Source organism: Ovis canadensis, chromosome 3 (genome assembly GCF_042477335.2).
Source record: "Ovis canadensis isolate MfBH-ARS-UI-01 breed Bighorn chromosome 3, ARS-UI_OviCan_v2, whole genome shotgun sequence".
Taxonomy (NCBI): domain Eukaryota; kingdom Metazoa; phylum Chordata; class Mammalia; order Artiodactyla; family Bovidae; genus Ovis; species Ovis canadensis.
Window position 1 is genome coordinate 222,359,699 of NC_091247.1, and position 24,707 is coordinate 222,384,405.

Genomic DNA, 24,707 nt, shown 5'->3' on the forward strand with positions numbered 1-24,707 from the left:
TTCTAAACCCCACACTCCTCAGGGACCTCCTCCAGCCTTCCCCACAGTGGGTCTCCCCTCCCACAGCCAGTCCCAACCCGTGATGCTGAGGATCCGTTCTCTTTGTAGAGACCCTCAGACTGGAGAAATTCATCTCTTTTCACTGCCAGTGACGGGCACAGGGCTGGCATGTGGGGCCCAGGTATCACGAGCTGCAGTGGGACCTAGCTGTACAGAGTGGGTTGCCTGGCTCTCACCCACTCCCAGAGGCCTCCCTCAGAGCAGCAGGCTGGCATGTGTGCATAAGCATGTGTGAACGTGTGTATGTGTGCGTGTGCGTGAGTTTGCGCCTGAGCCTCCGGGAGCGAGAGGAACATGCCGCAAGCTGTCGGTAAATCCTGCCAATGCAGAAAGGGTAATTGTCACACGCAGTGCCAACAGACAGATTTCCGGCGGATTCATTTGGTTTTGTTTTGTGGTTATTTTTTTTTTACCACTTTAAATACAGAATATAAATAAATTTTAAATTTAAAAAATAAAAGGAAAGCCCCCAAAAATATAACCACCGATTTTACAAACTGAAGGAAGCAGATTGGGAGACAGCGGGGAAGAGGGGAAAGTGCAGAAGGTGGAAAGGGAGGTGGGAGGTCAGACCCCACCCCTAGGGGGCCCTGGGGATCTTTTCCCTTTTCTCCCCCACTCCCAGCCCAAGAGCTGGTTTCCTGGGAGGAGCCACCAGATCTGGAACTCAAAAGGATCTAAGAGGAGGCGCGTGAGCAGGGGCATGGAGCAGGGTTGCCCCCTCCCTTGGAGACATTCTCTTGGGCTTTTCACACCTGCCTGAAGGGAAGACTGCTTGAGCTGAGGACTTGGGGTAATGGAGGCCACATGGACAAATGCTGCCTCCCTGCCCCTCACCAAGGGCTTACTCCTGTCTGACCACTCCAAATCGTGGGCTGGGTCATAGACACAGCCAGTCCACATGGAGCCTTCGTGTCAATTAGGAAAAGAATCCCTCCATTTGCCAAAGAATTGTCATAATAAATACACAAATTGGCCACATCTATGGTGTGTGTGAACTGTGATCCCCGCATGCAGCGCCCTTGTGCAGTGCACACCCTGTACAACCTTACATGGTAGTCTTGGCTGGGCTGGGATACGATGGGCAGGCCCCCTGCTGCCCTCTGGCCCCTGGTTTTCTGTCCTACAGAGCAGTGACTGGGGTTATCTGGGGCTTCAATAAGGGGTCCAGGAGCCCCTTGGTGGTGCAGATAAGGGAGGAGACACAGGATGGAGGTAGAGAGATGAAATGGGAAACAGTGAACTAGGGTGGGGAGTGGGAGGAGGCAGTGGATGCCCGGGTCACCACCTACATCCACCTTCAAAGCAAACGTCATCCCTAACCCGTCCGAGAGGGCACTTGACTGCCTGGTGCTCTTGCCACACCTGCCCAGAGGAGTCCACGTCTTCCAATAATTCAAACATATTAAATGAAAAGAAGCCACTGTGAGCAGAGGTGACTAAGGGGAGACGACTGGGCCTCGGCGCCGCAGGAGGGGTTCTCTCCAGTCTATGCTCCCCACGCGGTCTCAGCCACAGGAGTATGAGCACCCTGGCCGGCCTGAGGGTGCTCCCATCAGAGCTGGCTGAGGGTCCGGGGATCCTCAGGCCCATGTGCAGGGTGTCAGGCCAATCCACAGCACTGGGGAAGGATGCCCCTTTCTCCCAACAGCGACCCCATCAGTCTCTCTTGCATTTCTATCCCGTTTTTGCCAGGTCAGGAGAGGAAGACAGCGATGGAGTCCAGGTCCTTCGTTTCCTTCTCGAGCTTCTTGGCAAGACGCTGGAGGCCGCTGAGGGAAGACCCACTGGTGGAAGGGTGGACAGACGCGTGGAGGGGTGGGGGAAGCACCATTGGCCGTCCGAATCAGGCATCGAGACAGACGGACGAGGGGAACAATATTATCTCTCCAAGGACCCCATGGGGGCAATACAGCAAATACCATATTAAATAACCCTGTAGGCCAAGCAGAGGGACACAGGGGTCAGAGACAGCCTGGGGCTCCATCCCATGCTCACAGACAACCAGGGGCAGGGTCGACCAGCTGTCCCTGATTTCTAGCAGCACTCAGGACTGGGAAATATGAGGTTTAGACCTCCTGATTCCTTTAAGATGTACTGGGACACAGCTGGGTCGGGGCCTCCCCCAGCCCCTCACCCAACCTGCTCCATGAAAAAGCTCCACTGATAACTGGCAAGAGGGGATCAAGGCTTAGAGCCTGCATTTTATAAGGGAACTGCTTCTCCCCTCACCCCTGTCTCAGCCCAAGCCCAGGCCAGGGAGAAGGAGCAGAGCGCTGGCCCTCACCTGCCCACATTCTCCTGCAGATGCCCCTAGGCTCCGAGGGTCTCCTTCAGCGCCGTCTTGTCATGCGTGTGCTTGAACTTCCGGTGCTTCCCCTTGGGGGGCCGGCGGACTCGCACCGTCCGAATGGTCACCCGAGTTTGGGGCGTCCTGGCTGCTTGAGAGAAAGAAAGGTCTGGTTAGCAGGTGGATGAGACCGGCAGAGGTCGGGGCATGTCAATGCCCCCTTGACCAAGGCCGCCACAGACCTCCTCAGATCCTGCAGGCTAAGGGGAGGGGAGTCTGGGACCAGACCTTCTGGGTTTGGATCCCAGCTCCACTGCTCACCAGCTGCACCTGAGGAACAATGACTGAGCCATTTTATGCCTCTGCTTCCCCATCTGTGAAATGGGGATAATAGACTGTCCATTTCATAGGACTAAAATAACTGATAGTATGCTGGCCAACACAGAGAGGAGCAGATGAGTTCTGGCCTCAATTTATTTGTCATTACCCCACTGACACTGGCCCTTGTTTCCATGCCCTTGAACCTGGCCTGGACTTGGCCCCATTAACCAATATAAGGAGGCAGACTGGTACTGGCCAGGTCCAGACATAAGCCTTACGAAGGCCTGGCAGCTCCCGCCTTTGCACTTTGGGGAACCCTGTGCCTCCACATAAGAAGTCTGGTTCCCCTGCTGGGGATCCCATCTGTGGAGGCCACAGGGTGAGGAGAAGCCCTGGACTTCAGGGAGAGGGACAGAGGCCCAGTTGTCCCAGTGCAGCCTCCAGGTAACTGACTGCAACCGTAAGAGATGCAAGCAGGCCCACCCAGATGAGCCCAGGCAACCCACAGACCAGAGAACAGAAAATGGCCACTGTCTTAAGCCACTAAGTTTAGAGAAGAAGTGATCAGCAAAAATAGCAGCTGCTCTTATTCACTTGTTTCTTTTTTCCCCAGTTTGACCTCCTACTGAGGTTTCTTCCTACCCACTTCAGCCCCTTCTGGTCGGTCATGGGATGGGGAAGCCACTGGGCTTTGAGCATAACCACACCTCCCACCAGGGACCTGGTCCTTTCTCTCCACTGTACCTATGGTCTACCTGGCCCTTACCACCAGTACAGCACGGTGGGCCAGACCACCTGCATCCAAACTGGGCTCTGCCAGGAGTTAGTTGGAAGCTTTGAGGAAAGCCATCCACACTCTCCGTGCCTCAATTCCCATACCTTTAAAACTGAGAACAGCTGCCCTGGCCTCCTAGGGTTAGGAGATAATGCGTGGAAATCACCAGAAACCCTTAGCTAGCGCTTACCACGCACCTGGCAAAGTTCTAAGCCTATTCCTCCTCGCAGCAGACAGAGATGTGAATAGTTAACAGATGAAGAAACCGAGACAGAAAGTCTGGAATTTAACCCAGGGACCTGCCTCTGGAATCCATGCTTTCAATCACTGGGCTGGAAATCACTGTGCCTGAAAGTCTTGGTCAAGGTTAGCACTTCATTTCTGTCTCTCTTCCTCCTGGGCTGCTAAGTAGACAGCCTGGAAATGAAAGTTTTCTCTGCCAAGCTCAAGGCCCACCTCTTCCTGGGAGCCTTTGGAGTTTCCCCCTTGGCTCATCCAGCTCTCTGGGGGCCAACACCTGACCTTCCACCTCACAGACACAAGTCCCCATGAGGCACTTATCCCACTGCAGCAAACGTGAAATTTAGGGACTCGGGTGGGTCTCAGATCCTTCTTGAGGGAGGCTGCCCAGGGGGGCCACTGAAGGGCCAGAGACCAAGCCATCAGCAGGACGCTAGGCTGGGCAAAGCCTGAGAAAGTTCAAGGTCATCACTCAGCTCATAAGTGACAGAGCAGAGATTTGAGCCCAGGAGGCCTGACACTGACCATCACATAAGCCACGCTGCCAGCTGCCAGAGGAACTGCCCCCCAGGGCCACAACGCTGAAACTAAAATGGCAAGACCTACATAGCAAGTGGGTGAACATGCCTTGTAAGAAACTGGTTTAGAAAATCATATGAAACAGAGGCAGGGAAGAGAACCCCATTCTAAACATAAAGAAGAATATAATTTTTCCTGAATAGAAAGCACTCTCCATAGTAAGTCTACAAATAATGTATAGCACGTCAGTTTGAAGCTGTCAAATTATCAGCCTTTCCCAGGGCATCCCTGCCTCAGCTCAGCTCTGAGAGCAGGAGGAAGAGGCTGAGATAGCTCTGCCTTCAGGGGGCTTGTTAGTAAGAAATGACAGTGAGATTGTCCTGCCCCCTAACCAAAGAAAGTTACTGAAAATCAAAACAGTCACTTGCATGGATTTTTTTTTTATGCTTACCTAATCCTATTGCCAGGAGAAATATCAACAACCTCAGATATGCAGATGACACCACTCTAATGGCAGAAACTGAAGAGGAACTAAAAAGACTCTTGATGAGTGTGAAAGAAGAGAGTGAAAAAACTGGCTTGAAACTCAAACATTCAAAAAACTAAGATCATGGCATTCGGTCCCATCACTTCATGGCAAATAGAATGGGAAAAAGTAGAAGCAGTGACAAGTTTTATTTTCCTGGGCTCCAAAATTACTGTGGATGGTGACTGCAGCCATGAAATTAAAAGACGCTTGCTTGCTCCTTGGAAGGAAAGTTATGACAAACCTAGACATCATATTAAAAATCAGAGACATCACTTTGCTGAGAAAAGTCCGTACAGTCAAAGCTATGGTTTTTTCCAGAAGTCATGTACAGATGTGAGAGCTAGACCATAAAGGAGGCTGAGTGCCAAAGAATTGATGCTTTCAAATTGTGTTGCTGAAGAAGACTTGAGAGTCCCTTGGACTGCAAGGACATCAAACCAGTCAATCCTAAAGGAAATCAACCCTGAATGTTCATTGGAACGTGTGATGCTGTTCACACGCTCACTTCAGCTTCAGTGATGCTGAAGCTCCAATACTTAATGTGAAGAGCCGACCTGTTGGAAAAGACCCTGATGCTGGGAAGGATTGAAGGCAAAAGGAGAAGGGGACAGCAGAGGATAACATGGTTAGATACCATTACCAACTCAAAGAACATGAATTTGAGTAAACTCCGGGAGATAATGAAGGACAGGGAAGCCCAGTGTGCTGCAGTCCATGGGGTTGCAAAGAGGCAGACGCAACTCAGTGACTGAACAACACTCCTATTAACCTAACGAGTCTCATATAATCCTTACTTTTCTCTGAGGAAGAAAAGATAGCACAATATAGTCAAAAGAACCCCAAACTAGACGTTCCAAGACCTGGGTTCCAGGCTCAATTTTGCCACTGTGCAACCCTCATTAAGTCCCTTAACCCGTCTGTGCTCCAGCAGCCCTATTAGTAACACTGAAGGAGGGGCTTGTCAGGTCATCGCTAGCTCTAAAATTTTTAAATACTTAAAAAGAAGAAATGAGCCAGTGACAGCGGTCAGGGTGAGAGAAGAGCCAAGAACAAAACTTCAGAATACCTGAATTCTAGCTGTGCCCCTGTCTGAAACTGGCTGTGTGACCTTGGGCAAGACCATGGCCTATCTAGGCCTCGGGCATCTCTTCCACTTAATGCAGAGGAGGCAACTGGAGATCATTTTTTAGCCCATTTCAGTTAAGTCAAACTGCAGGCATGCACGCACAGTCATTTCGGTTGTGTCCAACCCTTTGCGACCCCATGGACTGTGGCCCGCCAGGCTCCTCTGTCCACGGGATTCTCCAGGCAAGAACACTGGAGTGGGTTGCCATTTCCTTCTCCAGGGGATCTTCCCGACCCAGGGATCGAACCTGCACCTCTTATGTCTCCTGCATGCAGGAGGTTCTTTACCAACAGTGCCATCTGGGAAGTACACGTAGTTAAAATCTCTCTGGTGATTTTCCCCCACTGCCCCTAATTCCTTCATCAAGGCTACAAGGGGAAAAAAAAAAAAGGTGGGGGGGAAAGGCTACAAGGAATTAATTTGATTTTTCATCTCCAGGACAAGTTGTCAAATATCTGAATATGATATATGCATGGGTTGTTCTCTTCTCCAGGTCATGGTTCCTCCCACCGTTTCATGCACTCACTAAACAAAGCAGGGGGCTGTGGTAGCAAGACAGGGACGGGGGCTGCTCTGGACGCGGTGGCCAGCAGACCTCTAGAAGGAGGTGACTTCTGACCTTAGACCCAAGCGAGGAATAGGAGCTAGGCTTGAGAAGAGCTAGGAGATGTGAATTTCACCCAGACGGACATGTGCAAAGGCCCTGAGGCAGAAACTTATCTGGCCACTCAATGAGGCCACCCTTGCTGGGGTGGCATAAGTGAGGGGCATTGGTTGGAAACAAGGACAGAGTGCCAGCTGGGGGCTATATACTCGCATAAGCCCTCCCAGGCAGGGGAGGAAGCTGGACTGTTGCCAGCGCTATGAAAAGCTTCAGGTGAATTTAACCAGGGGCATGCCTGATCCAATTCTCCCTGAGTGCCCCCAGCAGCTGCCACAGGAGAAGGGGGCGGCAGGGCTGAGCAATGAGAGGCAGACCTTGGATAAGCAGTTACCTCGCTGCTCCTGGGAACTCCCCGGGGTTCGGGTCACGGCTCGAGCCATCACCGTCTCACACCTGCACGCCAGGTGGTCCACCAAGGTCACTGTGGCCTTCTTAAAGATCTTCTTCTTCCGCACGATCTCAATCTTTTTCACCTGGAGGACAGAACCCCCAAAGTGCCTCTGAAGGGGACCACACGGGTTGGGGCCCGAGGGAGCTGCCTGCCTGCTCAGCATCCCCTGAGGTCATCTTTCCTCGAAAGCCCAGAGGGCAGCAGGGCAGGCGCTTCAGCCCGAACAATGGCAGGACTTTGCCCTCTGCCCTCATAGCTTTTCCATCAAAACAAGCCCTCCCCACCTGGCCTCCGGGCAGTCCCCTTAGGATCCCCCAGAGAGGGAGAAAGGCATTTCCGGGTTGAGTGTGGGGCCTGTGGTATCCTCATTCCCGGAGCGCCAGCCAAGGTCAGGGGCTGCGGCAGAGGCAGAGGCGGGGAAATGGTTGTCTGGAAGGAAGCAGGGGGAGGCTTTATCCAGAAGGGAGGCGGGAAGGGGGAGGTCAGCTGTCAGGTGTCCATCCATAGAGCTGGCAGGGCTGGGGACAGGAGATACCACGGCAGTGGATGCCGGGGTGGAGAGTGACATTGTTCATCTCGGGCCCAGGGCCCAGACTTGAGATAGAAGGGGGACACAAGAAAAGGCCGCGGCTGACCACAGGGGCGGGGAGTGTGGTGAGGAGGCCGAACACTTGGCAAGAGGAGGTAGGGGTCACCTGTTGGTCCTGGGCCCTGGGAAGGTGTGCCCACCACCCCACAGCTGCTGTGTGGCAAGGCTGGCCAGAGGGATGCAGAAACCTTTCCACATGAATCAGAGACTTCTCTGGCCCTGCCCTGCCCTGCCCTATGGAGCTCCGAGGATGGCCTCTGCTCTAAAATTTCCCTTGAATCACAGTGTATACCCAGTCTTTCCAGCAAAGGGGCAGGCTTCAGCCTTCTGACTCTCTGCTAGGGGCTGCCCCAGCTCTTGCAGGGCCTGCTGCCTTGAGGCGGGGGGGGGGGGGGGGGGGGTCTTCTGTGCCCCCCTTGGTGAAGACATGACTTGTTGAAGGGAGATAAGTGGGTGCTAAAAATGCTGGGGTGCCTATGAGCCCTTCTCTGTGTGGAAGGAAGAAAATGGAGATCCCTGTATAGGGGAGAGCTTTGGGGAAAGCTGAACAGCTGCCCAGAATATCCTGAGTGTCCAGTATGTTAGCAGACCTGTCTGTTGCAGGAACATTTGGGGATTTTATCCACCTGGGGGCTTGTCTGAGGCTCATGGTCAGCCCAGCCTTGGGGGCCTCCCCACGCCTGTCAGCCGTCTCTGGACAGACCCCAGGGGCCCTCCGGGAAGGCCTCTGCACCCGCCCCAACCCCACTGCGGGCTGGACGAGGCCTGCGCACCTGCACCTTCCGATCCTGCACCTGCGTGGGGCGGCACTGCACGTTGCGGTTGTTGCAGCAGCCAGAGCAGCGCTGCACCTCCACGCAGGGCGGCCACACCAGGAAGTTAGCGTTGGTGCGGTCTATGAGGCGCCGCGAGATCTCAAACACCTCCGTGCGCGTCTTGCACTCCGCGATCACGGCTGGCTCTGCGGCGACCGTCGGGGAACCTGGAGGGAGCAGGGACCTCCTTCAGCGGGGGTGGACCTGTCCAGAGGCCCCCTAGCTGGTAGAAACGCCCAGGGCAGAGCCCCTCTAGGACTGCTCGAATTCAGAAGCAGGCAAGGCCTGTCCCACCCCTTGCAACCCCGGGTTGGAAGGTTACCAGCCATGGGCCTTGGGCATGAGGCCTGGGGCCTCGGTTTCCCCATCTCCAAAATGGGGTTGAGGAGATCTACAACCTAGAACCACTATAAGGATCAAGTTAGATCATTCTGAGAGTGCTGATCTGTGCTACATGTCAGTTCCTCCACCATTTTATTCTACAATTTCACACATTTATAAGTTTGCCCAGTATGTGGCCCTTACTTGTGTATTACTTACATTGCTGTTTACACTGTAATATAGTCTTATCTTGTTGCTTTTTTCAAGCCTCAGTTTCCTCATCTGTGAAATGGGACAATAACTCTGCCTACCCTGCACTTGCCAATTGAACAATTAATGGGAGTGAAACTTGGCTTTCAGCAGACTGACAGTCAGTGCTGGGGCAACTGCCATTTGTCTTTCACATACAGAGGGACTGAGGCTCTGAGAGCTAAGAGCCCAAATTAGCTGCCCAAATTCACAGAGTAAGGACGGAAACCCAGGCCACTTGATTCTTATGCGGCAGGGCCCCAGCCTCAGTCTACAGCGTTTTGGGACTGTAGGCAGAGAGGAGGAGGGGCTTGGAGTGGGCACCTGCCTCCCTAAAAATGCTGCAGTGGGACCCAATGACCTATATCCTCCTTTGCTTAACGCACATCACCCCTTGCTAGCTGTGTGACCTCAGGCTGCTTCTTCACCCTCTCTGGGCCCCAGTTTTCAACTCTGTAAAATGAGGTCAATAATATCTGCCTCCCTGGTGGAACTAATGAACAAATGAGGTTTTAAAGAACTATACCGAGAAAAGAGTGTGTGTTGGGGGAGGGGAGAATGATGACTCATCTCCTGGGTAGAGGGTATTTAAGGATGGCTACACACTTTTAGCTCCACACCTTCCCACGTGTCAGGACGAAGGAGCCGGCCCTCCAGCCTTGGGCTGGCCACGTCCCCAATTCTCTGTCCCTGGCTCCCACCTTTGAGGGGCCATCACCCTCAGTCTTACCTAGGCTCCTTCTCCCACGGGATAAGCTCTCAAGCTCGCCTCCAGAATGGGACCGGGTCAAGTTCAGGTCCAATTCAGCTCCGTCTTCATCTGTAGGAGGAGGTCAGACACACTGAGAACCGCCAGCCGGACCGAGGCTGGAATCTGATGGGGATTCCAGGACAGGTGGGAGGATTGCTCCCCTCCCCCACCCCCGCTGGACCACCACCACTCCAGGGAATAGTGTCCCCTTCTGGCTCCCCGTACACCTGAGGGTCCTAGCTCTGAGAGGGGCCCCTCCAGGCAAACAAACGCCCGGGTAGCCACAGGGCTCAGAGGGTGGCAGGGCCCTTTGACTGCATCGCCAAGGGATTGTCAGCCCCACTCCCGGCCCTTCCACCACATATTTGGACAGAACCCATGTCAATGGAGTTAAAAATAACCCATCCCCTTTGCTACTGTAAGAGAACCCTCCTTGGCCTCCAGGGCAGGGTGAGGACCCAGAGCTCTGAAGGCCAGTTTCCAGTGCCCCTCCGCCCAGCGTTCCCACAGGAAGTGCTGAATGGAGAAATTCCCAGCATCCCCAGGAGGGACCAGCATGCCCTGGACGCAGCCCCTCTGGAGCCCCGGACAATGGCGCAGTTGGGCGGGAGAGAGAGAGGGAAGGCGAGGGGTGGGGGCGGGGGCCAAAGACCAAGAGAAGGGTGGAGAGCCAGGTCTGCTGGGTAGGTGCACCCTTGCCTTGCCCCCTTTCAGGCATGAGTCTCTCTCCAGCCCCCAGCCTTTCACTGTTTATGTCTCTCCCTCTAACCTTGTGCCCCGTGTCTGCCCTCAGCTGTCCATTTACTCCTAAAGAAGTCACGAACCACAGCTCCCTTCTCAAGCCTTGGCGTCATCGGCACGCCTTGAAGGCATCTCTCTCTCTAGCAATGGCAGCCGGAAGCCGCTGCAGGAAGTGAGGGCTGCAGAGGACTCGGAGCTCCATGCTGAATTGCATGGAGCCCCTTCTATCTCTCCGATGGTTCAAGGGTCAGCAAATGAACCACAGGGACATGGAGGACAAGCTCCTGCCCACTTCACACAGCACCTCACCTCTGTTCTTCTGTCTCCCCAGCCCGCTGGCCCTGCCCAAGACAAAGCTCCCTGCTCATCCATGCAGGCTCCTGGGGGGGTCCTGTTCGGAGGAGACCGTGCCCTAACTGGTGCCTTTCCGTCTAATCTGCTGCTCCTGCGTCTGTCTGTCCTTCTTACTCCCTTCCTTTCTCTCTACCGTCTCTGGAATGTCCCTGGTGGGGAGGAGATGGGGAAAAGATGTGCTTTGTGGAAAGGTTAAGTTGATTGGGAAAAAAATAGCCACATGGTTGCCTTGAAACAGGCCCACTATTGAAAGGTTCGTCTCGGAGATCCCGACCCCCACCAGGGGTACGTAGGGGCTGCCCGAGGGTGGGGGCCAAGGGCCTTGGAAAGAAACAGCAGAAAGGCTAAATTTGGCAGTTGCCCCATTGTGTTGACCAGGGCTGGCCAGTCGGGCATGGGGTGAGGGGTGTGGGAGATGTGGGGTGGGGGGCCTGGTGAACAATAGGTGGGCCCAGCTGGGTCCCCCTCCCGCCTGCCTCGCCAGCCCCCGGCACAGGCAGGTTTGAAAGGGCCCGAGAATGCTTTTGAGAGGGAGCCAGGGGCCCAACGGGGAGAGGAAACAAAGGCAGGAAATGCTGTCCCCCGTAGATAGCAGTCTGGGCAAGGATTACAAAGTGACAAAGAGACAAAACCCCAGAGGGAAGGGGAGCTGGGGGTGCAGGGGGGGTGCCGACTAGGGCTCCAGGGAACAGGCCAGAGGTTAGAATAGAAAGGAATTTGCTCTGAAGACAGCGTTTATAAATACATTCCCGACCCAGCCCGTCAGCCCCGCCACGTGTGTGCCACTAAGCACGTGCCCATGTGCTGGGCGCGCTCTTGGGCATGGGCAGGACTCCCCACTGGTCCAGGCCAGGTGTCCCCGGGAGACCTTGGAGACTGGGCACTCGGCCAGACAGGCAGGGAGATGGCGCCTCCCACCCCATCCTCCCTGGCTGAGTCCACACCTGGATAGACATTCAGCAGATGCCCTGGGCACCTTCTCCCCGCCCCCTCCTCTTGGGACCCCGCCCTCTGCACCCTCGCCAGAGCCACATGTGGGAGCTTCGCTTGCCACGCCCCACGTCCCAGGTAACAACCCGCCTGCCTGCTCAGCCCTGCCCTGGACAGGTGTGGCCAAGCCCTCCCAGGCAGCCATAGGCCTCTGGTCCTCTGGATGTCAAGGAAGAAGGTATGTCCTTGCCCGGCCCCTCGAGGACCCCCAGGACTCAGCAAAAGGCCAGAGCACCGGGTGAGGATTCAATTTACCTAAGGAGTCTCCATGCAGCAGGCGCTGGAGGTCATCGAAGGAACGGATGGAGTGGTCACTCAGCATCTCGTAGAGCTCCTCGGGGATGGGGTCTCCCTGCCAGGCAAAGACGGGGGGCCAAGTGAGCTGAGAGCCAGGGCTTCCCAGCCATGGCCCTCTTCCCCCCAGCATACACACACACTCCCTCCCATGGGAAGTTCCCACAGGGCCCCTTGGCCAAGGGCAAGTGGACAACCAGGATGAAGGCATGTGGGGGTGGGCTGAGGGCAGATTCCAGGCTGGACAACCAGAAGCACAGAAACCTGGGACCAAGTCTCTAAGACCCAGCTCAGATCTGTGTCCCTCACCCCAAACAGAACCCCAGCTTGCTTTAAAGTTAGATTTGACCATATTTATCTATCTCCCCTTGAAATCCATATTCTTGCCTGGAGAATTCCACAGACAGAGGAGCCAGGTGGACTGGAGTCCACGGGGTAGCAAAGAGTCAGACATGATTGGGCGACTAACACACACACACACACACACACACACACACACACACACACCTGTCTCCCCATCACACTACAGGTTCCGGGGGCTCCAACAATCTGATTTCTGCTTCCCTTCCACACCTGACAGCTAAAGGCAGCCAGCACTTGTCGTGGGAGATCGAATTATCCCCATTGGACAGATAGAAAAACAGTGGCTCCCATGGCTGATTCATGTCAATGGATGGCAAAACCCATCACAATATGGAAAGTAATTATCCTCCAATTAAAATACATTAGTTAAAAAGAAAGAAAACTCAAAAAACAAAAAGAGGCTCAAAAAGGCGACATCCTTTGTCAGAACCCTATAGCTGATTTTCGGCAGAAGCTGCATTCAAATCCAAGTCTTTATGATGGCAGAACCCGTACTCCTGGCCTCCTGGGTATACAAGGTGTTTAATAAGTGCTTGAAGAGTTGGATGGTCTCAGGAGGCCACATGTACTTGTCTTATCTGTTCAGCCTCTCACTCAGAAGAGGAGAGAAGGGAATCCTCAGACACGGCCAGGAAACCTGAAGGTTCACCCGCGCCCCATGCCCAACCAAACCCTATTTTTAGAGCCCCCTCTGGCCTGCCACCAAAAACACTTGAAACTTAATAAGCACTTTAACAGGCCCTGTTCGAAGCTGGGCTTCCTCCAGGGAAATCACAGGTCCCACAATAACATGACAGCAGCCCTCATAGGAAGGTCACGGCCACGTCCCCCACGGTCCAGGGAGACCCGAGGGGCTGACGGCAAAGGTCTGAAGGAAGAGGTGAAGGCAGAACAGAGGCTGGAAAGCAGACGCTGACCATCAGCGTCTCTGGGCAAAGAAAATGCGCGAGATCGGCTGCAGGTCCGGACTCACACCCCTGCAGACATATGCCCGTGCACATGCAAACACACAGAAGGGCCCTGTCTTGTGGAGGAGCCCCAGGGAGGGCATCAGCAGACCGGACTTACTACCGCCTGACCTTAGGTTACACAATTCCCGCCTCAGTCTCCCCAGATTAAGACAAGAGGTGCTCCTGCTCCAGCTAGTTCTCTCTACGTTCCAAGGACTGGAGCGCTAAGAGGCTCTGCACAGGCTGTCTTGAGAAAGGGCTGCCTTCTCCCTGCCTGACAGGTGTAGGAGGTCATCCTGCCTTGTGGCCAGTCCCAGGGATGCTCCCAAAAAGGTTTGTTAGGAGCCTGGTGATGGATGAGGTTTTAGCCTCCGCCAAAGCTCCATTTCCTCACCTAAGGGTCCCATCGCTTGCAGCCCTGGCCACTGGAGTCAGCCCTGGAACCAGAGGACCCAGGGTGGAGCACAGCCATGCTTTTAAAGCGAATTCCTTAAGAGCCTTGAGCTCAGTTGCTTCATTTGAACGTGGAGCTTATAATCCTGCCTGGTGCCCAGGGCTGTCAGGAGAGAAGGGTGAAGGTCTAGCAGTTAAGCCTGGCTGGAAGCTCAGGTCCACGGCTGCACAGCCAGGAAACCAGATGATACGAGTGTGAGATGGGAAGGATATCAACTCGGTTGGCCCGCACTTGCCTTTCCCATCTCCAGCCTGACCTGCCTCCTCCCACCCAGAGAGACGACGCCTTTGTTGGTCTCCAGATGTGAACACAGGACCCAGTTCATGCAAGGGAAAACAGGGGCTGGTCTCCAGTGAAGCCCAAAGCAGGCCATGCCCCCCGAGAGTTCTGTCTGTCTCAGAGCGAGTAGTCCAAAGAGCTGGATTCCCCCTCCACTGCCACTGACCGTCCCGTGAACTCAGGTTGGCCACCGCCCCTCTCTGGTCCTGGCTCTCATCTATGAATAGAAGGGGTTGAAGACACTTGATTCAACTCTCATCCTGCCTGGGGGTGGCTAGAGAAGCAGGAGAGGGAAGCCAAGGATGGGGTACCCAGCCAGGTCTCCCCGGCTTCTTGTGGAGTAATAATTCATAATTCCCCAGGAGAGGAGCCCAACAGCCCAGGACCGAATGGCACATAGCACTCATGCCAAGACCTCCTTGCCCCCTAGAGCGCCGGCTGCAGCTGCCAGTGATGGCAGAGTAGGCAGGTCCCCAAACCGGCCTAGCAGATGCTCCTGACTCGGTTGATGATGCCAAGAAGATGCCATCTCATGGAAGCAAACCCAGAACCTCCCAGCCTGAGAGGGGAAGAGCCTGGGAGAGAGACTGGGGAAGTGGGAGAAGCACACAGTAGGTGCTCAATAAATGCTGGTAAAATGCATGGAGGACTCTCCCCCTCTCTCTGGGGTTCCCTTCTGCATGATTCTCCCACCCCATCCACCAGGAGGACCACTCCCCAAGCACCCTGCCTCCTAAAGAGTCTACTTTTTTTCTAAGCAGAGAGGTGATTCCTGCACGTGCTTTCTGTAATTTGGCCACCAGATGCCCAGAGTGCCCTGAGAGCTCCTGGATTTTATACTAACACCACAGCTAATGTCTATGAAGTGCTAACCACAAGGCAGGCACTGGGCTAAATGCTGTACCAATGACCAAACCCAAGAGGCTGGCGCTGCTTTTATTCCCATCTTCCAGATGAGGAAGCTGAGGCTCAGAAAAATTAAGTAAACAGCTACAGGTCTACACGACTCCTAAGAGGCAGAGCAGAGCCCCCTCTCCCAGCACCAAGGAGGTGCTCCTCAGTTGCTGTCGGCTCCCCACCCTGTGTGTGTCATGAGCAGTGGGTCTCAATCAGGGGCAAGTGGGCCTCCAGGGGACACTGGCTATGTCTGGAGGCATTTTTGGTGGTTACAAACAGAGGAATGCGGCTGGTATCAAGTAGGTGGAGGCCAGTGCAGCTGCTAGACATCCTCCTATGCACAGGACAGCCTCCATCTATAGGATTCTGTGGCCCCAAACATGCACAGTGCAGAGACGGAGAAGCTCTGTAGTAGACAAAAAAGGCAAAGGCTTCAGCTGTCATGGAAACTGGGGTTCTTGGAGTAAGTATTTTATTTATCTATTTGTTGGCCTTGTGGCATGCTGGATCTTAGTTCCCCCACCAGGGTTCAAACCCATGCCCCCTGCAGTGAAAGAACAGAGTCTTAACCCTGGGTCACCAGGGAAGTCAGGGAGTTAAGTCTTTTAACAACCTAAAACCTCAGCTTCTTTATCTTTGAAATGGGGCTCACAATACCTCGCAGGGGTTGGCAGGTAGAATCAGACCTTGCAGAGCAGCCAACAGATTGATGGGTAGTTAATGAGCCCTGCTATGGTCCGCATCCATTCCTTCTGTGTGGCTCCTTGAGGGCAGCAGTGAGCAGCACGCATGCGTGGGGCCAGCAGTGCAGGACATTTTTGAGGATAACAGTGGGTGGGTGGAAAGCTGCCCACCCAGGGGAGATATGTGACTGTGCGAACCACAGGAAATGACACCTGAGCCCCACACTGGCACTTGCCGGGGGGCCCTGTAGGCTGGTGGGTGAGTCCCTTCCGGGGCTGGGGGTGGTTGAGAGGTGGGGACATTTTGCCTTGTGGTCAGCTCCAGGATGCGATGCCCTGCGGGGACTCGGGGCACCTGCGGGGGGTCAGAGTCTCCTCGTGGCGTGGGAGGGTGAGCAGCAAAGAGCCTGGGTTTCCTGAGCACAGGTTCTAGAAACCTCCTTAAGGTGGGAAGCTCCCCCTCAGAAATGGGAAAGGAGGCCTCGCACCCTGATAAAGCTGCCCCAGATCTCAGGCCTGGGGTTCCTGGCAGGGCGAGGGCGTGGCGAGAGAAGGCAGCTGGGGCACAGCCAGCCTCCTCGGGAGCCAAAGCAAACAGCCTCCTCCCCACCCCACCCCACCCCACCCCCAACGCCAGCTGCAGAGGTAGGAAGGGCACGAGCTGGCTGAGGCCAGGTGAATTACCTGCTCCCAGTCAGGCTGGCAGATTAAAGGGGCTTGGACCCCACCCTCTGCCTGGGCCTCAGCGCTCGCACACAGATACACACTCCCCAGGCTGCCTGAAGTTCCGCTGTGGGAGACGACAAGGGCTTGGCCCAAGCAACCAGGGGCGTTGTCAGTGGCTGGCAGAGGAAGAAGGCCTTGGAGCACCCGCCTGCCTGAGAGTCTCGGGCCTGATTTAGATTCGATGCCAAAGCCAAGCCCTTTGAAGAAGCCTTCTCTGGGCAGACCATAGAAGCCTTTTAGAACCAGCCATTCCCACCAGCATTTCCCTGCCCTATTGCTCCTGGGACCCTCCCTCTCCCCCATCCTTATTACGGTTAGCCCAGCCCCCACCCCCACCAGCTACCCCAGTGGGCTCCCTTCTCTCCTTCCAGCAGAAAAACTGTTAGACGGGAGAGAGAGGCCAGAGCAGCAATTACAATCCTGGCAGTCCACCGCAATCACTGCCCCCAGCCACCACCACCACCCTGATCCCAACTCCCAGCATCCAGTGGGGCCCAGGAATTTGCATTTTCAAGAGACCAGGTAATTCTGCTGCTCTTGAGAAACTGAGCTAATCTAGTCTTCTCTCTCTCTCTCTCTCTCTCTCTCTCTCTCTCTCGCTTTTAGATGGTGGAAACTGAGGCCCAGCTCAAAACACCCAGAACTATTTGTGATCTCACTTTGCTTCTGTTTCTTCCCCTCTGTCCAGTCCAGTCTTGGCAGTCTAAGTCCCAAGACACGGAAAAGAAAGATGCTTGTCTTTCAAGACTGGGGGATGCTGCGGGGGACTCGAAGATGTCTGCTGGAGGGCAGGAGAGCTGTACTGGGCTGCCCTGGGTGAGGACGGAATGAGGCCGTGTTTATAAAGCACTTAGCAAGCCTGGGATACACGTCCGGTCCTTCCCTCCCCCCTTCAAGGATTCACTGTCCTCTCCACAAATATTTACAGATTATCCATCATGGCCAGGCACCATTCTAAGCAGGGGAGACAGTGGTGACCAAGACAAAAGCTGTCTAGTGGAGTTTACACTCCAGTGAGGAAAAATGGGTAAGAAACAACCAAATAAATCAGAAAATGAAGATAATTGCACTAGACGGGGTACTTCAATGGAGAAGGGGGGGTGGTGAGGGAAGATTCTGAGAGGGTCTTAGGAGGTCCATGGCAAGTTATTTCTTTTCTACTTCTGCTGAATCAATCTTTCTCACACACACACACATACACACACACAGTTCCTAGGTCTTGCACCAGAGCCTTCAAATTCTGTTTGATCCTAAGCTTGCAGACACTTCTAGGGTTGGGAGATTCCAGCAAGTCAGTCTCCCACTAAGTAAGAGCATTAGCAAATAAGAAAGAAGCTGGGTGATGAAGGTCTGTGGGCCCTTCACTTCTTCTTGGCAGAAGGGTGCTGAGGCCAGAGGCATCACATGATGATGAGTGTCACCCTCCCGGAAGCCAGCTCAGCTAATGGAGATGAGACCTTATGGACTTCAGCCGACCCTCAACCAGGCCCCACCTCAGAGCTCCCTACTCTTCCTTCCCAACTGCTGGCATACAGGGGACAGGACCAACCTCAAGGCTACCTCCACCAGGAAGCCCTCCTGGATTGGCTCCCATGTCACTGGGTTTTCCCTTTTCCCTTTAGGTCTCCTCCCTCAGAGCCTCCTGAGGCTTACTCAGGCTCTGCAGGAAAGTGCTTCATAAACTGCAAAGCACGACACAACCGTGAGTTCCTGAAGACTACGTTCAAGGATGCTGTGATTCAAGTGAGGAGAGAGGCACCAGCTTCCTGGCCAGAGCCTCCGCACCAAGCACACACCCCCATGGAGTTGTGGAACAGGAGGAGGAGGTGCTGGATGAAGCTGGAAATGGAAAGGGCAGGCCTGCAGAGGCCTTTTCCAGCTGTCACCCAGCCTCCCCAGAGCCGGCTGGGGAGGGAAAGACGACTGAGCCGGCAGGGATGGGAAACCCCCTCAAGCGGTTCAGGGCCCACAGTCTTGGCTGGAGGTTCAAAGCTGGGCCTATGTGAAGGGAGAAGTGCTCTGGACATCACAACGGCCCCAGTCACACAACATCTTTTTCGGCCACCTGAGGATGGTTTGAAAAAGCAGCTACAGAGGGGTCATGCTTGAGGGGCGTGGGGCTGACCTGACAAGGCAAAAACCAGCGCGTGCCGTGGAGCCAGACCCTGACGGGAGGGTTCCTGTTTCCATCCCCTCATCGGACCCAGGAAGGAAATGGGGTGGCTGCAGAGGTGACCAGGTTCCAGGGCCACCTGTTGCGCGGGGGAGGGAACCTGGTACAGGGTGGGTATACGAGCCCTGCGTGCCTGTGTGCGTGCGTGGGTGTGCGCGCACGTGTGCTGAAGCTGCGTGTTCGGGGGCCGTGCGTACGTGTGTATGCGGTGCGCGCGCGTGTGCCCCGCGTGTGCACGGGCGTGGCGGCGGCGGCGGGCGCGCGACCCGGCCGCGGTAGTGCGTGCCCGTCGCTTTGCGCACCCGCCCGCCCGCCGGAGCGCAGCATCGCCTCCGGCCAAGAGTGTGCATGCGTGGGGTGAGTGAGCGCGAGTCGGGGGGCCGGGCGGGGTGGGCTGCGGAGAGCAGAGGCGGGGGCGCTGCCGCGGTTCCCAGGACGCCCTGGCACCGGGCCCAGCCCCCCAGGCCCCGCGGCGAGGCAAGGCGGCAGCTGGGGCCGGCCGGCGCCCCCCTCCCCAACAGCTGGCCGCGGCCCGGGGGGCTGCGGGAGCGGAGAGGAGGGGACGTCGGGAGGGGCCTGCAGGCGGTCGGGCCGAGCCCCGCGTCCTCCCTCCCGGGTGCTGCCGCCGGGGTGGGGGGGGGTGGCGGGTGGCCGCGGAAGGGCGGGGCCCCAGGGCGGGCGGCCGGCGGCCCTCGAGGAGCCCCGAGAACAAAAGGAGACGGCGACGGCTCCTCCGTGGTCAAAACAACCTGCGCTGGCGGCGGCCCAAGGCCCGGCCGCGGCCTCGGAGCTCTTCACCTTAACCCCTTCGCCGCCGCCGCCTCCTTCCTGCGCCTCGTCGGAGGCCGAGAGCGGCCGGTCCTCCCCCCGGGAGCGGGCGAGGTGCGGGCTCCCGGCCGCGGCCGAGCATTGGCGGGACGGGACCCAGGAGCGGCGCGCGGCCCGCCGCCCTCTCCTCCCCGGCACCTCGCGCCTCCTCCCTGCCCCGCCCCCTTTCCCACCTGGATTCCGGGTAGACTTGCCAACTCACTGCTACGTGAGGCTGGGAGGGGTGCGGGGGACCCGTACGATCTGATAGCTCCCGCAGACGTTTCCCTATCCCAGCTTCCTTGCTGCGGGGCTTTTCGAGGCGGCGCGCTCCGCACCCTGCGGTCGGGGGAAGAGAGGTGCGTCCTCTCGCAGGGTGCGGGCGCAGGTATGGCGCGGCCTCAGGCACACACCGCCACCGGGGCTGGATTCCCTACAAGCCCCTGCTCCGCCCCTCAGGCCAGGTGCCCCAAACCTCTCACTGCACCCACCGCGCCCGTAGACTGCAAGCGGCTCCGACACTGCACTCTGGGGCCGGGCAAGACCTGCACGGCCCGATGGGCACCCGCCCCGACCGGGAGCAGGAGCCGGGGTAGTTCGCAGACCCCCGCCGAAGCTTGGTGTGGCTGCCACCCGTGCGCGAGCTCGCACCTCCAGGGCAAACCGGGTCCTGGGCAGGACCTAAGCTTAACCGAAGTGGGCTCTCGAGGACGCGCTGCCTGCTGCCTAGGCAGCACCCCACCCCTCTCGCTTGGGCTAGGAAGGGGCTTATTCTCGGGTTCCTGGAGGGGTGGGGGACAGGACCACACACACCTCCTCCCCTGACGCTTAAAAGATCGGAGATCTGAGATCCCCCCAGGGAAAAGAAAGCCACGGCTGCCCCTCCCCTTAGAGCCTAGCACTCCCGGACCTCGCTTTGCAGCCTTCGGAGGTCACCTCACGCCCGCCGCCAAGCCCACGGGTCCAAAGTTCACTGCAGCGAAGGGAGGGGGCGATCGGGAGGCAGGGATGGGGGTAATGAATGAAGCGAAGCAGCCCCAGCCGCCGTCGCAACTCACCTCGGCGCTGACCAGACGCAGGTAGCAGCAGAGAGACAGGAAGAGCGCCCAGCAGCGATTCATGCCGACTCCGGGCCCGGCCCCGCGGGGCCCCGGACGCGTGGACCGAGCGCGCCGCCCCCGCGGCCAGGGTGGGGGGCGGGGGCTGGGGAGGGAGGTGGGCTCTGCTCGGGTCTGCGGCGATCAGGCTCTCAGGCCGCTGCAGCCGCCGCCACGGCTCACCCGCATGGCCCCCGGGCGCCGCCGCCCCCAGCCCGGGCTCCGTCGTTGGGGGGTTGGGGAGGGCCTGGGCGCGGGACCAGGGTCCGAGGCCGCTACCTGGGCGGATCCCGAGCCCGAGCGAGCATCCACGGCCGGAGGGCTGCGTCGCGAACCAGCCGAGGCTTCTAGCCGTGTGGGGGCGCCCAGGGGACTCCAACCTCCAAGAGGAAAAAGAACACGGCAGTCGATGGTTCGTCTTCACTCGCCGGCTAAAGGCGTTTTCCTCTGCCCGCTGGCTTAGCTTTTTTGCAACATTTTCTGGAAAGGTCCCTGAAGTCGGAAAGCGCAAAGCTGGGCACCTCAAAGCCAAAGTCTCCCCAAAAAAACTTTTTCCAAAGTTGGTTCTGCAGCGGCGGCTCGAGTACCCGGGCAGGGAGAGGTGCAAACTCCCGCCCGGGCCGGGTGGGGGGGGCCGGAGCGTGTGCGCCCTGGCGCGGGGCCCGGGCGGCGGGCACGGCTGCTCCGCGCGCGCGGCGTGTCCGCTGCGCCCTGGGCCGCGCCCGGCAGACAGGTGGACGCGGCGCGAGTCTGTCGGTCCGTCTGCCCGCCCTCTCGCCGCTCTGGACGTCCTCTGCGGGCTGCGAGCTGCGGCTGCTCCGGCTTTCTCTTTGCAACGAGGCTGGAGGGTGGGTTGTCTTTTTTTTTTTTCCCCTTTTTTGCGCGTGTGTGTCTGTGTGTGCGCGCAAAATATCTCTATCTGGGGAATGAAAGATGGGCGCTGGCGGCCAGAGGGGAGCCCTCGGGGAGGCAGCGGGGGAGGCTGCGGGCGCACGGGGAGGCAGGAGGAGAAGTTGCCACCCTTTCAGCTGTTCCGGCCTTTATAAAGGAGACGGGAGAGTGCGAGAGGTGGGTGGAGACAGCTTTTCCTCTTCTGGCCGAGAGTCAGTAACGGGAGGGTGGGGAGAGCTCCAGGAGGGCCTGAGGCGAGGAGGGGGAACTTAGGGGTCTCCGAAAGCCCCGCCGCCCGTCTGCCCAGGAATCTGGTCCCTGGCAAGGGAGAACTAGGGGCCATCAAACGCTGGGCCCCTCAGCAGTGTCTGTGGCCTGGTTTCTGGCCCATGTGGTTGGGGGCCAGGGTGTCTCCCAAGCCGCTGGCTTGCAGGATTCCAAGGCGATACCTCCAAGACCGGCGGTTTGCGGCCCTAGCCCAGGCGTGGTGCTGAAGGACTCAGGCTCTGCAATCCTGCCTGGCGCTGAGTAGCTGGGTCACCTTGGGCAAGTCACTTCCTCTCTGTGCTCCTCCATCTCGCCTCAAAGTGGGGTGGGTGGACTGTGAGGACTTAGTGCCTGGAGAGAGCAAAAGTACCCAGCCCCAAACCAGGCACAAGGTGATCACACAAACCCTGCAGCCGAAAGCCTCACACGCTCCTCTCCTCCTAGCCGGTTGCCTGGCACACAACAGGCGCTGCCAGCATTGGCTGAATTTGAATTTGTTGAGCTGCAAAGTCACACAAACCCCACAACCCTGCAGCATCCTTGTAGGGTCGCCATCATGCTCCTCCAATTGCCCTGATGTTTACTACCTCCCTCAGCCCCCAGGTTGGAGGCCGCCGGCCCCCCCCCCACACCAGCATTCATACAGTTAACGCCTTCCGCCCCCCTAGCTCCGGGAGCTGCTATGTCCCTGCCTTCAGCAGTCACACGGTCACAGTCACAGAGTCACACGCCCACACGAGCCCAGCACCCCACCATGAGGCCCGCAGGCTCACCGCATCGCCCGGCTCCTGGCTTGAGGACACCTTTATCTGGTCTCGTTGTGATGTCTTTGTTGTCTGCCCTTTGTACCCAAACATCCCTCTGGGGTGGCGGCCTGCTCCTCACATGTGCACACACCCTTCTGAGAGACGCACCCACCGTCTCTTCCTAGATTGTCTTCTTGGGCCTGAGTGAGCAGGGGCGGTGAGGAGGGAGGACATCTCTACAGACCACCACATGCTCCCACCCTCTTCCCATTACCGCCAAGGCAGCTTGGCCGGGGACAGGTCATCTTGGTTCAAATACTGGCGTGGCCACTTGCTGACCAAGTGTCTCTGGGAAGTCTAACTTCTCAGTCCCTCGATTTCCTTCCCTATCTCAAAACTGGAGAGAAATCTACAATTGGAGGGAGGGAGGGATTTCCAAGAAGCATGGGACATTTTGGGGATGGGGGGTGGAAACATTTGTCGTCTTGGCTGGGTGTGATGAATTCACAAGTATTCACATATATCCAGACCGATAAGTGCTTTATTGGAGCTCAAGACAGTTGTAGAAGAATTGTTATCTACTTCATAGAGTGGTCTGGAGGCACAGATAAAATAATCCATGTGGAAGCACAGAGCAGGATGCCTGGTACATGGAATGCATCATTCCTTCAACACAGTCCCCCGGTGGCCAGGCACCGTCCGGCCACTGGGGAGACGGCTTGGTGCTGATACTGCTCTGGAAGAACCCCATGTGGAAGGACAGACAGAGGCGTGAACAGATTAATTAGGAGACAGGGTGACAAGGGGGACAGGGTGGGGAAGATGAGAAGATAATCCCCAAACCCAAGATTTGAAGTCTGCAGACTTAGAGATAAAACCCTGCTGCACTGGACAGCTAGGTGAACTTGACCTTGACCTTCTGTATCCTTCTTTATAACTGACAATAGCTACTGTTATGACTGAGGTGTCCTTATGGCTGGTAGTGTTCTTCTTACTCTGCATATGATCTTCAATGCTCCAGGGAGATATGTTTGCTCCTGTATTATACATGGAGTCAGTGAAGCAAGGTCACATAACCACAGAGTTCAAGGTCACATATCAGTGGAGTCAGAACTTGAATTCAGGTCATCCAGCTGCTGCGCTCACACATTTGCTTAAACCACCATGCTGGGCTGCGTCCTGGCAGGTGATGGCGATGACTGCAACGGCACTTCTTACATAGGGCTTTGATGAGCTTCAAACACACAAACACCAAACAAAACACACCAAATCAAACACACAAACCCCTGCAAAAGCACCTTGCCAACTGAGAATGCTGTACCAATATGAGTTCTGACTTAAGTACAGCGTGCTGTAGGAGCGCAAAAGGAGCGCACACAGCTCAGCCTCAGAAGGGGGATGTGATGGGAGAAGGCTACTGGGAGCAGCATCGTTGAGCACCTACTGCATGCAGGCCCTGTGTGAAACACTGGGAAATGGAATCAGGAAGGAGAGCCAGCCCTGGCACTCTGGGACCGCCAGGCTCTTGAGTTAGGGAGGCATAAATCATTCCAGTCCAAGATGGCTTTGCACACTGGTTAGAAGTGGCAAGACAGGGACCACAGCAGAGGCAGCAGGGACCACATGGCACATGGCCCTGAATGTCATGCTGAGCAGAGCCCTTTCCTGCAGCAAGCACCATATCAGTGTGGGCGTGGCAGGGAGGGGGAAGAACACCTCCTACTTTTTCTCTTGACAGGCTGGGCTTAACCAACACCTCCTCCAGGAAGCACCCAGGCTTGGTGCTTACTCTGGGTTCCCACAGCATGTCCTCCATAGTATTGAAAGTGGACGTGTTAGTCACTTAGTTGTGTCTGACTCTTTGCGACCCCATGGACTGTAGCCCACCAGTCTCCTCTGTCCATGGGATTCTCCAGGCAAGAATACTGGAGCGGGTAGCCATATCCTTCTCCAGGGGATCTTCCCATCCCAGGGATTGAACCCAGGTTTCCTGCGTTGCACGCAGACTCTTTACCATCTGAGCCACCAGGGAACACCATGGTATTGTCATTGCCCTTTTTTATCGGTCTGGTGCTAGACTGACACCCATTTCAGCTCCTGCAGTACAGTAGTTGCTCAATAAATATCTGCTGAAGAAACAAATAAATGAGTCAAGATCTTACCTGTTTCTTCCTGGCCTGTTGGTTCCATCGGAATGGTGGAAAAAGTTGGGGAGGGAGCTTGGACCATGAGCCTCTAAACTGAGATGCACAAGATACCTGAGGGGCACCCCCTTGCAGCACCCAGCCCATCTTTGGCCCTGGGACCGCTGAGGAATCAGGCTTTCCAGGAGGGCTGGGAGTGGATTATGATGGG

At 56.5% G+C, this 24,707-nt stretch overlaps 1 protein-coding gene across 2 annotated transcripts; it reads right to left on the reverse strand.

The window, feature by feature from the left end:
- Window positions 1–421: 421 nt before the first annotated feature.
- On the reverse strand, window positions 422–21,466 carry PDGFB (platelet derived growth factor subunit B). 2 transcript variants are annotated; one of them, XM_069581646.1, is made up of 7 exons: window positions 20,410–21,466; window positions 11,981–12,077; window positions 9,620–9,709; window positions 8,278–8,486; window positions 6,856–6,997; window positions 2,348–2,498; window positions 422–1,996 (listed from the first exon to the last, which is right to left on the reverse strand). In XM_069581646.1, exons 1-6 carry the CDS (start codon window positions 20,470–20,472, stop codon window positions 2,374–2,376), a joined length of 726 nt encoding a protein of 241 aa, XP_069437747.1. In that variant the 5' UTR covers window positions 20,473–21,466; the 3' UTR covers window positions 422–1,996; window positions 2,348–2,373. The 2 variants fall into 2 exon arrangements, with proteins under 2 accessions (XP_069437747.1, XP_069437746.1); XM_069581645.1 differs by having other exon boundaries at window positions 2,348–2,501; window positions 20,410–21,374.
- Window positions 21,467–24,707: the final 3,241 nt, after the last annotated feature.

Excerpts from the sequence above, each read along its gene's own strand:
- PDGFB (XM_069581645.1), bottom strand. The coding sequence starts at position 20,472 with ATGAATCGCTGCTGGGCGCTCTTCCTGTCTCTCTGCTGCTACCTGCGT. Across the intron at positions 9,710-11,980 it reads GCTGCATGGAGACTCCTTAG|ATGAAGACGGAGCTGAATTG; the intron begins GTAAATTGAATC and ends CTCCTCCTACAG. Across the intron at positions 6,998-8,277 it reads TGCAGGATCGGAAGGTGCAG|GTGAAAAAGATTGAGATCGT; the intron begins GTGCGCAGGCCT and ends TCTGTCCTCCAG.